This window comes from Typha angustifolia, chromosome 10 (genome assembly GCF_048772165.1).
Source record: "Typha angustifolia cultivar Huaian chromosome 10, ASM4877216v1, whole genome shotgun sequence".
In the NCBI taxonomy this organism is placed as follows: domain Eukaryota; kingdom Viridiplantae; phylum Streptophyta; class Magnoliopsida; order Poales; family Typhaceae; genus Typha; species Typha angustifolia.
In genome coordinates, this window is record NC_133248.1 from 8,541,431 (window position 1) to 8,553,956 (window position 12,526).

The 12,526-nt window shown below is 34.0% G+C and overlaps 1 protein-coding gene across 2 annotated transcripts; it reads left to right on the forward strand.

Moving 5' to 3' along the window:
- The first annotated feature begins 3,527 nt into the window (after window positions 1-3,527).
- Window positions 3,528-12,174, forward strand: LOC140768059 (uncharacterized). Of its 2 annotated transcripts, none has more exons than XR_012105684.1 (5): window positions 3,528-3,685; window positions 6,176-6,876; window positions 6,999-7,199; window positions 9,745-9,821; window positions 11,819-11,864. XR_012105684.1 is itself a non-coding variant. In XM_073108146.1 (5 exons), exons 2-5 carry the CDS (start codon window positions 6,277-6,279, stop codon window positions 11,930-11,932), a joined length of 1,023 nt encoding a protein of 340 aa, XP_072964247.1. In that variant the 5' UTR covers window positions 3,529-3,685; window positions 6,176-6,276; the 3' UTR covers window positions 11,933-12,174. The 2 variants fall into 2 exon arrangements, 1 of the variants encoding a protein (XP_072964247.1); XM_073108146.1 differs by having other exon boundaries at window positions 3,529-3,685; window positions 6,999-7,230; window positions 11,819-12,174.
- The last annotated feature ends 352 nt before the right edge of the window (window positions 12,175-12,526 follow it).

Here is a 12,526-nt window from a genome sequence, read left to right on the forward strand (position 1 = left end):
GTAACTTATACTTAAAAGTAAGAAAAGAACTTATACATGAAAGTCACTATTTGATTAGTGATCTTAAATTTCAAAGTGAATTAGACTTGTGATAAAAAAAAAATTGATAGATTTAAAATAGTTGATAACTCTTTAGAATATGATAGGATTGTCATCCCCGAGGTGATAAGAAATGCCACATTTAAACAGAGAAATGACTTAATTATCTCCAAAATGTTATATCTATTTTTGAATTCATAAATAATAAAACTCAAATATGAGAGGAAGATACAAATCTAAAATATGGGTAGAAATTTATAGCAGATTGTAAGTCTCTTAGCATTAATTTATGAAAGAATGCCTTCAATTGCAAATCTATTATTTTGATTAGTAGTAAGAACAATTATTTAAATTTGATTACTCAATCCAAAGGTCCGTTGATTAAATAACTAAAATATCTTCTTTCCCTATATTGTAAATATTGATCAATAGTTTTGTTTTGTATAAACATATTTTTCTTGTACTATAATATTGGGTAGTGATATATAATTTTGAAAGCATCCTAATCAATTTATACAATGGCAAAGTGATTAAGTTCAATTTTATTCTTGAGTAGTTAGATTTAACTAGAGAAATAATATTTTTGAAAGTTCTTAATGATTTTAATAGTGGCAATTATATATTTGAAAATTTTTTAATAGAAACTCTGCAAAGATTTCTTTTTCATTATAATTGTCATCTAAATCTAATCGTTAGATTGCATATCTCAAAAAAGAAATGACCTTAGTCTTAAAATTACCGAGTTTATTTTGTTGCGGATAAGAAAAAATTGACATTGAGATAATATAAGAACTTATTATGGGATAAAAGAATTGTTTATCCTAATCTATCATTAGGTGTTTGGTTGGAAAAAGAGGACTTAGTACTGAAATAAGAGTATGAGATAAAATGGTGTTTGATTGTAATATTCGTCTTCTCTTACATGTTTATTTTAGTTCTCACTATTTTAGAAAGACATACCCGTGTGCCGACTGGCTAGCCAATCTAGGAAGTAGGACTTTCAATATTTTAGTATCTATCAAGCGACTTGATGTATTTTTATACTTCTTTTGAAATAATGTAATTGCTTTTATTTATAGGAAATATTATAGTTGGTGATATTTTTTTTATATCCAACCTATATTTTAACTTTTAACATCTCTACCCTTTCTAATTAATAGATATTCTCAATATATTTTTCTATTGAAGTACTCTTAAATCTTTCGTTGAAGGTTGCCTCCACTTTGTGAAATCTCATAAGGACTTGTTTATCATTGAATCTCAATGTTTGGGACAACTAGAGATATGGACTCTAGTTTAATGAGGGAGAATCTCTCTAATAAATTGAGATCTTGGTTGCATGCTTTGTTAACTAGTATCAATTGTAGATCCTTAACTATAAAAATATATTTGTTTTAATGCGAGGGGGAAGAGCTTGAAAAAAAGACTTGATCACTCACCCTAACTAACGACCATATTGAGAACATCTTCATTATGGGTGTAATTGAGCCAAACTTGAGCAAGCTAGCCTAGCTTTGCTCGACTAGATAATTTTTTTTTTCTTAGCTCGAGCTTGACTCGGTAGCTTGACATCGTTACATGGGCAGACTGCAGAGTAATAACGAAAGGTAATTTTAGAACAAATAATTATAGATGGAGATCGACCGTCGAAGATATGGATTTTGGAAGATGGAGATTGGGCAAGGTGAGTTTAGTGCTTTCGAATTTTGGAAGATAGGAGAATGGCAGAGATTAGTTCAAGGATGCATCCAAGTGCACTCTACTACTGCTTAGAGGTGTAGATAGCTTAGAGGAGGGACACATTGAAAAAGAGGAAGAAGTCGAGGTGGGAGGGGTCGATAGAGATAGAGGACGTGATGGAGATGGAGAAGAGGGATATGGAGATAATAGGAGTAAAGTTGAACTTCTCAAAGAGGGTGAGGTTGTGGGAGTCAGAGGAGATGGTTAGGATTTTGATCTCGGCGGAGAAGGGGGAGAGGAGAAGGAGGGAGAGGAGGAAGGAGAAAGGGATGAGCTTAAGCATAGTGATGAGATCTCGCATCTGGGAGCTAATGGTGGTGTTGGTGATGGTAGCGATTAAACGTGAGATGGAGATGAAGATAGAGAAGAAAGAGGGCAACTTCAGAATGGACGAGCTTGGTTTAGGGTTTTTAGAGATGGATATATATATATATATATATATATATATATATATATATATATATATATATATATATATATATATATATATAATAACTGAAGTTATTAAATTATTTTTTTATATATATAATGAAGCTATGATATCAAGTCCTAATCAAGTTGAGCATAATTTGGCTCAGCTCGGCTCAACTCATTTAGAGTTGTAGCTGAGCTATAAATGCGTCTAGCTGACAAACCTTACGAGTCAACATACTTTTTTAATAGCCCTAATATTTGTTGAGCGCATGAAATCCAACTCTTCAAACTATTTAGTCTGTTGGGAACTGTTTTAAGGTGAACATAAACGACTTTTTTTTTTTAAATTGAACTATGATTAGTGGAGCATGGGAGTGGATTTAGTAGTCTGATAATCACGCTCCTTTTCTAGTAGGGGTGAGATATGGCATCTTCAACTCGACAATTGAGTGTTGAAGCCGTGACAATGCATGAAACTGTTTTATACCTATAAAACAAACCATCTCAAATAGATTGAATCAGATGCCCTTTTGCTTCTTAATGTTATAAATAGAACCAATCAAGCATCTTGGGTGGTGGACTCACTTACTGATGAAATTGTTAATCTAACTCATAAATTCTAAAATTGAGAAGTCAATTATGTTGTTGTTTTCCTTGGAAAAAAAAAATGAAATGTTCTTAAAGTGATATATTTTCATTTCTTTTCTCAAATGTAGGGGAAAAGAAGAGAAGAAAAAGAGATAGGAGAAATTATGGGGATAACAATCGGGTTGGGTTAGGCGGGTTCATGTTAGGTCGGGTTAAGTTAATGCAAACACGAATACAATATGTTTCTAATGAGTTAAATTTCTAAGCACGAACAAAACCATTCATTAAATAAGTTGTATAGGTCATAAACAAGTTATCGGATAACACAAATTATTCAATATATAAGTCATTCAGAATATTAACAAATTTATATTTATTATAAATAGATTATATAGATGATAAATGAGTTGAGATAATAAATATGATTTCGATATGTTAAAGATAAATGTTGGTGTCATATGGTTATCTTGTTTATCAATAATCAAATTAGGTGGGTCAACCAATTTATGACCCCCAGCTAAATTAAAGCCTTCAGTTATCAGATTATTTAGTTGAGTCAAAAACCACTCCTAGGAGAAGAAAGAAATAACTAGAATTGCCCTCACTACAGTGTTGTAAATTTTACATAAAAGAGAACTATTATTGGAAATGAATGCACAAGGCTATATGGAAGTCGGCAGCTTTGGTATATTGTGAAATAATTGAGCGACGACTAGGAGAAGCAAAAACCCTGAAACATTCTTTTCTCCAACACGGTGCGGACTTCTTCGCAAAACGTTAAAACCCTGTTAAGCCACCAGTCTCCGGACACTCACTTTCTCTCTCTCTCTCTGAACTCGTTTCTATAAACATCGTCGAAGGCGAGCTCCGAGCCAAAGAAGGCATTGGCGATTCCGTCTTTGAGGTAGAAGAATGGGTCTTCGATTCACACTTCGTACATTTTTGGGTCCAAACATTTTTCTTTTTGCTCCAAAGTTCCGAAATTGAGACAATTAAGCTTTTATTTCCTGCGGCATTCCTGCGTGGGTGCCCTCTTGCCTAGATTCTGTTTGATCTTTTTTAGGTGAACGCCTTTTTAGTTCTTGCAAGTAAATGTGTATACGGCTGTCTTATAGAAGGGAACAAATCATGGTCCAATTTATCGGACAAATATTGGGTTTTTGGGAATTTGGGTATTTTTAAAAAGTTTGGGTAGGAGAAGATTCTTGAAAGGGTTAGAGAAAAATGAAAGGAAGCTTTAAAATATTTGGATGTCTGATATGTTAAAGTATGCGGGTGATTGAGAGATGATATAGTGCATACACTATATAGCTGAGTCACGTAAGCATTCTCTACTTAAAGATCCTTTTAGTTTATACATGTAAATAAAATTAGTAGAAATTAAGAACGATATCAAAAACTATAAAGCAATATGGAACTTGGACATTTCTATCCATGGAAAGGAGTTATCACTGAAGTATGCTACTTGTAGATTTGTAGGTGAAAGTTTGGTGAGACGAAGGCCTAAATAAGTGCTTTGTGGTCCAGCAAATTTTGGTCCTATGTGATATCTAAGAGGACTCATACAGATAAGGAGTTTGCTCCTACATGGTGTGCAAAAGAACCTCATGAAGAAATGCTGCTTAGTATGTGGGCACATGGACCACATTTTAGAGTAGCATAGGTTCATAAATGAGTAGGGGTACATGAACCAGTGTAAGTATATCATAGTTCTATGAAAAGGCATGCAGAAATGCTGTTGAATATGTGGGTATATGTGCTACATTTCAGGATAGGGGCGGTTCTAAAATCAGTAGAAAGATTACTTGAAATTTAGCTTGTACCTACTGACTTTGTGGAAGTAAAATGTGTAATGGATGCAGCCAGTAGTTAATGCTAATAAAAGTTTCTGCACTTAAAGAATTGACTAAGACCTCTCTCTCTCTGAAATCAGAACTGCTATGTTCTATTTGTTTTTTTTTTCTTTGTACACTCCAATCAGTTTACATCAAGCATAAGCATCGGCCCTCTCTGTGTTTCAATATTTCAATTCTCTAGTCTAGAATCTGACTCTAAATTCTTAGTCAGATGCACAAGACAATATGGAGAAAGGGAAATCTTAAACAACATCCTACACTTTATGTTTATTATCATTTGGACAATACCTTTGGACCTATATATCCTGGTCTTTTGGCTTTATTGGATACAAACACCCTGAGTTGAATTTAATCTAACTGTAGCAACTTTGACACATGCAGTTACCTTAAAAAATGCATGTGGTAACTCTGAATCAGACTGACTAATGTGAAGGTTTCCTGATGGAAATGCAGAAGGTTGGGCTGGACTATGAAGTTCCATATAGCAAGGTGTAAATGATAATAAATGGCAAAAGTAGTGTGTTGTTTTATAAATTTCCCTAAAAATTATTTCATTTAGAATCCATCACAAAAATATACTGAAAAGATTGATTTTCTTGATTTAGAGAGACTATTCTCCTATATTAATGTTTCCTTTTTATATGAATTCATAGCATAGAAAGAAAATATTTAACTGAAATATTGGGATTTAGGATATTTAATTGATTATGTGGAACATACGAATGTATGTGGTCCCACCTCAACCATGACCTCTTAACTTTTAGAAACTTTATCCTCCAGATTGAAGATACTACTGTTAAATTATTATTTTTTTGTGTGCAGATATTAGATATTTTTTATTAAAAGTCATGGTATAATGAGGAACTAATCAACTCGGGTGGAAATTTTTTTTTTCTAGTGTTTGATCATCTAATAATTGAAAGTGCCATAGGCAAGGTGTTAGTTTGGGACCACGAACTACATTTTTCTCTTGTTTGCATTTGTTTGCACTCCGATCTTTTCCTAGATTGTGTTTGCTTGAAATTCTCTGAAGCTTATCAGATATGTGGAACTTCTGGATATCTTATGTTTTGATGTTGCTTCCCTAATGCATGTTTTGGTTAAAGATATGTCTCTTCCTTTGGGTTCTTATATGTATATATAGTATATGATTAATCTTATCATCCACATGGAGCTTTGGATTCCATAAGTCTTTCATGTTACTACTTAAGCATTGAAGATATCTTGTCTTTTTTGTGTTTTCAGTTATTTCTAGAGGAGTAAATTCCTTTAATTTTAAAGCAGGCTTTATTTGTCGTGTTCAGGTCTCAATATCTTTCTCCTGATCTATACAGCTTACTAAACAACAGTAGATGCATATACCTGAACATGAGAAATGAACCAAAAAATGTGTTTTATATACAGTTGATGAAAGATTTTTAGCGGAGACAGCAAGATAGCTATGTTGTTCTAGTTGCTCCTACTGTGTATTTGAAAGTTCAGGGAAAATGTTTTGTTCCTATCAGCTGTCATGGTTAATTAGTTTGCTCTGTTCTCAGGATGGGACTGTAATGGCAAACAAAGTGCTTCTTTGTTGAATTGTTTCCAGACCTATCTGCTAGCAGTCCTGGCCTCTTGTGAGAAATTTGGCTGGGGCAAAATGGTGGCCAAGTTGGAAGACAATGACTATAAGAAATTCTTGGATAATCGAAATGTATATGATAATTCATCTATAGATCCTGTCTATAAAGTCTTCTTGGAACATTTAAGGGAAGATGGGAAGTCATATATTCTTGAAATGATGAATGGGGATAATGGCAGGCCTGTTTTTGTGAAATATGAAGGAGAGGATCTATCTTCCAGAGAGAACAACTCGGAAACTTTGGTGAAATCAGGTAACATTTTGTTCGACAGAGCTAGCTATTGCCTAGCTGATAGTCTGGCAGGTGAAAGATCATATCCAAGTTCACATGAAAATGTTTATTTTCCTTCTGTCCCTAACAAACTGTCTGGCGAGAGATGCTCAGTTCTCAGCAAACAGCTTAAGATGAGATGTTCACTGGTTGAAGAATCTTACCTGGCATTTTTAAGTCTCTTAAAGCTAAAAAATGGTTCAATGATTCTGGAATATGAATCTGGTATCTCTGTAATATATGAAGAACAAAAAGAGGCAAATACTTCAGAAAATTTGGCAACTGAAAATGTTATATACCCTGATGAACAAGGACTCGTGCCTTATAGCCAGTCATCTGATTTAATAGTAAGTCTATTAGGATTCCATTAACTTGACACTTTTATATTGATGTGCTACTCATTTGCTTATCTGTTCTTAAGATTTTCTGGGAAGATTGACTTCCATAATGTTTTACAAATATGGGCCAGGCATGTGAAGATGTTCATGAGACCATGCTACCTCTTAGTTATTGTGGCTCAGCTGAGTTTGAGAACAAACTTATGGCCATTCTAAGTGAGCCATATGATCAGAATGAATATGAAGCGCTTATGGAGGAGGCAACTGATCGGAAACCTTTAAACAAAGATATACACTTGCGTAGTGGGTCCAAAAGCTATATGACAAAAGAGGTGGGGCTATCATATCTTGATCGCTACCCAGGTAAACTATCTGATAGATTTCTTTTCAGTCAGTTGTTTATCTCTGTTTCATGGAGTGCTCTTTGAGGGTGTGGCAAAGCTTCCATGAGCTCTAAACTTTGTTTATCTCAGACTATGACCATTTTCCTGCTAGCGTGCAGCCTAACTTCCTCAACATAAAGAGTATGACATTATACGACAGAACTGCTAAGGCAGGAATTTAATATGATTAACTATTTCTTTTTGTGTATTAAGCTACACAAATATCTTACCTGGCCATTTTCTTCTTGTTTCATTACCTGAATGCATGATCAAATTATGTGAACAACATAGATGCTTCTTTCCCTGCCTATTCGAAAGGTTTATATATTATAGGAATTCTCTTACATCAAAGTTACTGTTTGGTATTTGACAATGAAAGGAAAGTGTATTATTTAAGAGCAAAATTTAGCAAGTTCTAAGAAGTTAATAAAACAAAATGTGAATAAATCAAATTTGATTTTTTGGTCATTAATGTGATCCCAATGTGGATCGAACTAAGGCCACTAAATTAGTTGGCCTAGCTCTTATAGAGTAATACATAAAAATGGATCATTGTTTAACTGTTTCTTGTGCAAATGCCACTTGTTATAGGAACAACTGTTAGTTGACTTATTTGCAAATTACATCCTCTTTCAGAATTTAGATATGGTTGCGAAAGATGTAGGTTTTGTTAGCTTAGAGGTAATATTTGCTGCGATATGCCCTAGTCTGAAATTCTCTTCTAATACTTTACAATTCTTTTTATTGATTATTATATTTTTTTTTCCTTTGTTTAGGTTAACTAGGAATTAACTAGGGTAGGTTAATTAACCAAACGAATGGAAACAAGTCAACAACAGCTAATAACAAGTGGTTTTTTTAGCAGACTGGAAAAGGGAGGAGTCCATACGTATGTAGCTCATCTTGAAGAGATTGTTTGCAATAAACTGACAACATATGTGGCTATTTGCAAACAAGAGTTGAACCAAAGAGAGCAATGAACTATGATTTCCGATGCTTTTTTTTGAGTTGCAAGTCTAAAATAAGCCCGAGTTTAAAAAGAAAGGCCCACAACTCGGCATATCCTTACCTTGCTGATCTATTATTTCCTCGGAGTTAGCAAAAGTAAAGAAGTATTATCAGGATTTCATGAATGTCCTATCCTGCAAGGAATTTGCTATTACAAAACTTTCAAGAATATCCATGATTAACTCTAAATTTATTAGAATGCTTAGTCTGTATCAAGGTTTTGAATATTAGGATTGAGATTGAGATTGAGATCGGGATTGGCCACCCGAAAAACAATACCTATCGGGCATATAGGCTGTATTGGCCACTTATCTCAAACAGTATTCGGTATTTTTAAATTACATAAAAAATCTAAAAATTATTTTAAAAGTGCTGATTTTTTAAGAAATTTAAGAAAAAAGTGTAGAAAAATAAGAAAATAAAATTACTGATATATGAAGTTTAAAAATTAAAAAAAAATTCACTAAATCAAAACTATGATAAATTTTGAGCTTGATTTGGTAAATTTATATGCTCATAAGCTACAGCTGCAAAAGTGAGATGAAGATCTCTCTCTCTCTCTCTCTCTCTTTGTTGTTTTGTAGCAGTAAGAGGGAGAAAGAAGGGAGTTAAAAGGTGGAAAGGAAGGAGAGATAAAAGAGAAAGGTAATAAAAAAGAGAGACAAACACTCATGCAAGATTATCAAAATGCAGAATCGTCTGAGGATCTTGTGGGATCACTAGTTGTTGCTGGCTCGTTCATTCACTAATAGAAAGAGGGGATGTATTGTTAATGGGAACGAGGAACTGTTTATAGTCGTTGTGATATAAATAACTATACTCATCCACTTTTCAGATGAGTTCCATAATTTTGGACATGACAAGTGGGAACTTGGAGGTACTAGGCTGATTAGATGCTTGGGAGCTTGCTAAAGCAATCGAGCAAATACGTGTATACTAGCTTATTAGCTTTCATATCTTGGAGAGTGCCTTACTCAAAAGTACTAGGCTGATTATATGCTTGGGAGGAGATATCTTTTATAAAAGTGAATTGCAATTATTTAGTGAATGAAAAGAAGATTGCGACAATGAAAGAGATTGAGAAGTGGTGGAATCTGAATCTACTTTGTGTTCTGACTCTATTGGATCATGTCAGATTCTTTGCTGGCCCAACTTGAGATTGGCTGAAATTGCTATCCTTGGTTTATATGGATAGGATTGATACAACATCTGGACAAGAAGTGGTGAAAGAGCTTCATAATTTTGGATAATTATTTGTTAAGAAAAGAAGGTATACTGGTCAACTCTTTAATCTCTTCTATAGGAACAGATTTACCTAATTGTTAAATTCTTAAAGTCTTCATAAGCATAAGCTAAAATAGTCTCAATTCTACATGTTTGCTTTACCACGAGGTTTGAATTTATTTACCTTGGTTAGTAGTGTCTTGTACCTTGTAGCCAGCCTTGTCTTCTTCTGGTAGTAAAAGTGATTAATCTTAATTTGTAGATCTTGCAAGGCAGATAAACTCTTCCGACTGTTATGGGAGATTGAGCCTCTTACGCAAATTCTTCTTCTGGCTGAAGGTAATTATTTTCTGTCTTCTTTCTGATGTTAATTTATTTTAATTCCTTTTTAAAATAGAGTGTTAATATTATTTGTGAATCAAATGACTAAATAATTGTGATGTCTAAGAATGATTTCTACATCTCATGTTGCTTTTCTCTACCTTTATGTGGAATGGCCTAATATATGAGAGTTTTATATAGTTCGGTATTTACGTATATAGCATATACTGCATAGAAATTCTTTGAGGAAGTCAATGGTCATAACTATGAACTTCTTTTATGGCTTTCCCGTAGTTGATCCATTAAGTTGGTAGTACTCATCTTCTTCTGGTGACTGCTTAGTAAGCCAAGAGTTATTGTATAGTCCAATTGTCAGGATCTTGTATGGGAGGGAGGTCTTGCAATTTATTACTTAAAAGTTCAAACAGAAGCAGCTGTTCAGGAAGTTCCATGTTAAAGTTTTCAAGAAATAGCATCACTGAACATAGAGGTGTGCTTGTTAAACAGCCTAATAAGAGTCTGAGGGAGGGGTGAAATTTTGTTGGCTTAAGATATCTATTTCTTTGCTTTATGATCTTACAACCAACACACAGAAGTACTATAAGCCATAGGGCATCTTTGGTCTAACACTACCTTGTGACTTTCCAACCATCACATCAATTCTCATTCTATGACATGGTAAAATTATCTAGGCTAATACACTTACACCTATTATGCATATGCCATATTTCCAGAGTATATTACGAAGACAGGAAAGCAAATCATGAACTTGTAGCATAACTATAAACGGAGGCAGAGCTGGGCATTACTTTGTTGGGGGTGCCTACAGCATTGTCAATACAGTTTAGTTAGGATTGCATATACTAAGACCAATCTTATACAATCAAAATGTACTATTGGTTGTGAAGAATGTAGTGTAATATAAAACAAAAGAACAAACAAGGAACTACTCAAAAGTCAAAAACTGTCATCGTGACAGGAAGTAAATGTACGTCAAGATGATTAGTTGTGATGCTAGATCAGGGAGTGGAAAAACAAAATATTGGCATCGTTCATCGTGCTCACCGTGCAACATACGGATGAATCTAGGTAGAAGAACTGTAGGCAGGATTTTAAATTCAGCAATGAAAATTATTTCTGGCATACAAAATTATCTGCTGTAGTCATTCTTTTTCGCAGAAATTATACCTGAGTGACTTGTTTGGTTGGATAAGGTAGAGAAAAGCACCACAGAATTGTAAGATTTAATCGAAGAATTTTATTTTTGTTTTCCCTTAAATGTATAATTGCTTGTATACACTTTGCAAAGTGAAAGTTACATTTGTGCAGTTCCTTCAATCTAATCACAGGAACGTAGTATATATATGTAACTTTCAAAGTTTAAGAGGGCATAGTACGTGACTTCTGCACTTTGGATAATGCAAGTGCATCCTTTTTTGAAAAAGCTGTATAGATCTATATGCAATTTTTAGTCCTCAATGTGTTTTTTTTTTGTAACTGAACACATTGAGGATTATTATTCAAATCCCTGAAGGAAAGCCCTCAAAATATATAGTACTCAATTTAACCTTGAAGCATTAGTAGCATTGTTTCCATTTCAAGACAAATGAAATAACTCACTTGTAGAGAACTTACCTTAATAAGGTTGCAACCATTCAGAAGTGAAAATTGCAAGGAATATGCATTCCCCATCCGAAATTATAAATGATACCATTGTTCTGTACGCTCAAAATTTGAAAGTATTTAGCCTTTAAACCTTCAAGAATGTCTATGATTGCAACTAATCAGGAACTGAATAGACAGAAACTTTTCGACTAATGTTTGTATACTTCTCTAGACATCTCGGTGTGTTATTTTCCATCCGTGATGCTTATTTGATCTTTCAGACTTCCAAGTAGCTCTCTTTTTGAGATGAGCAATTTCAGTGACAATTTTTCTTCTGAACGTTTTTCCTGGACTTCATTATTTTTTGCACAAGTATGTTGCTATAATTGACTAATGTGCAATGATTGCAGAACCTGTGCCATGAAGGAGCATTTATGCCATGGCTATCAAAACCTTTAAGCTGCGACCCTATTGCAGCTGACGAATGCGAGATCGTGGTTCCGCTTAAGATGGCAAGGGGTTAAAACTGAATTAATCTTTATCTAGGAAGCTCTCTTTCCTCCGGTAATTGTTAGCAGTTGCTCTCGGTCCCCATGATGTACTTAATCAATAAATATCTTCAAGCCTTGGTTCAATATCTTTGCTAACAAAAACAAATATCTGTGTCTATTGCTGCACAGTCATTTGTTCTATCCTGTTGGTGCAAAATTATGTGTTGAAATGATGAAGATAGCTTTCTAATTATGTAACTGAGTCAATTATTTCAGCCTTGTGATATGGTCATATGGAATCTATCATCTTGAAGCCATCCTTTTTGTGTTACCATATCGAAAATGCAATTTGTGTCTTAACAGTGTTACAATCTACAAACATGACAGTGGTTGCGAAAATGGTAGGATCAATCATGGCACTCATCCAGGTACCAATTACAAATGATGGGAAGATAAGAGAAAAGAAAATTCTCTCCTTGTGTTGTTGATCTGAGCACAAAAGAGAAATAAAACTGAAATACCTCTGTTTGCTCTGTTCTTCAATTAACAAATAAGAGAAGGGGTAAATTACAACCCCACTCCTTAAATTATAGATTAATATCACTCAACCCTCTCGAAGAATTGTTC

Coding starts and splice junctions, on each gene's coding strand:
- LOC140768059 (XM_073108146.1), top strand. CDS start 6,277: ATGGTGGCCAAGTTGGAAGACAATGACTATAAGAAATTCTTGGATAAT. Junction 7,231..9,744: donor ATATCTTGATCGCTACCCAG/GTAAACTATCTG, acceptor CTTAATTTGTAG/ATCTTGCAAGGCAGATAAAC. Junction 9,822..11,818: donor AATTCTTCTTCTGGCTGAAG/GTAATTATTTTC, acceptor CAATGATTGCAG/AACCTGTGCCATGAAGGAGC.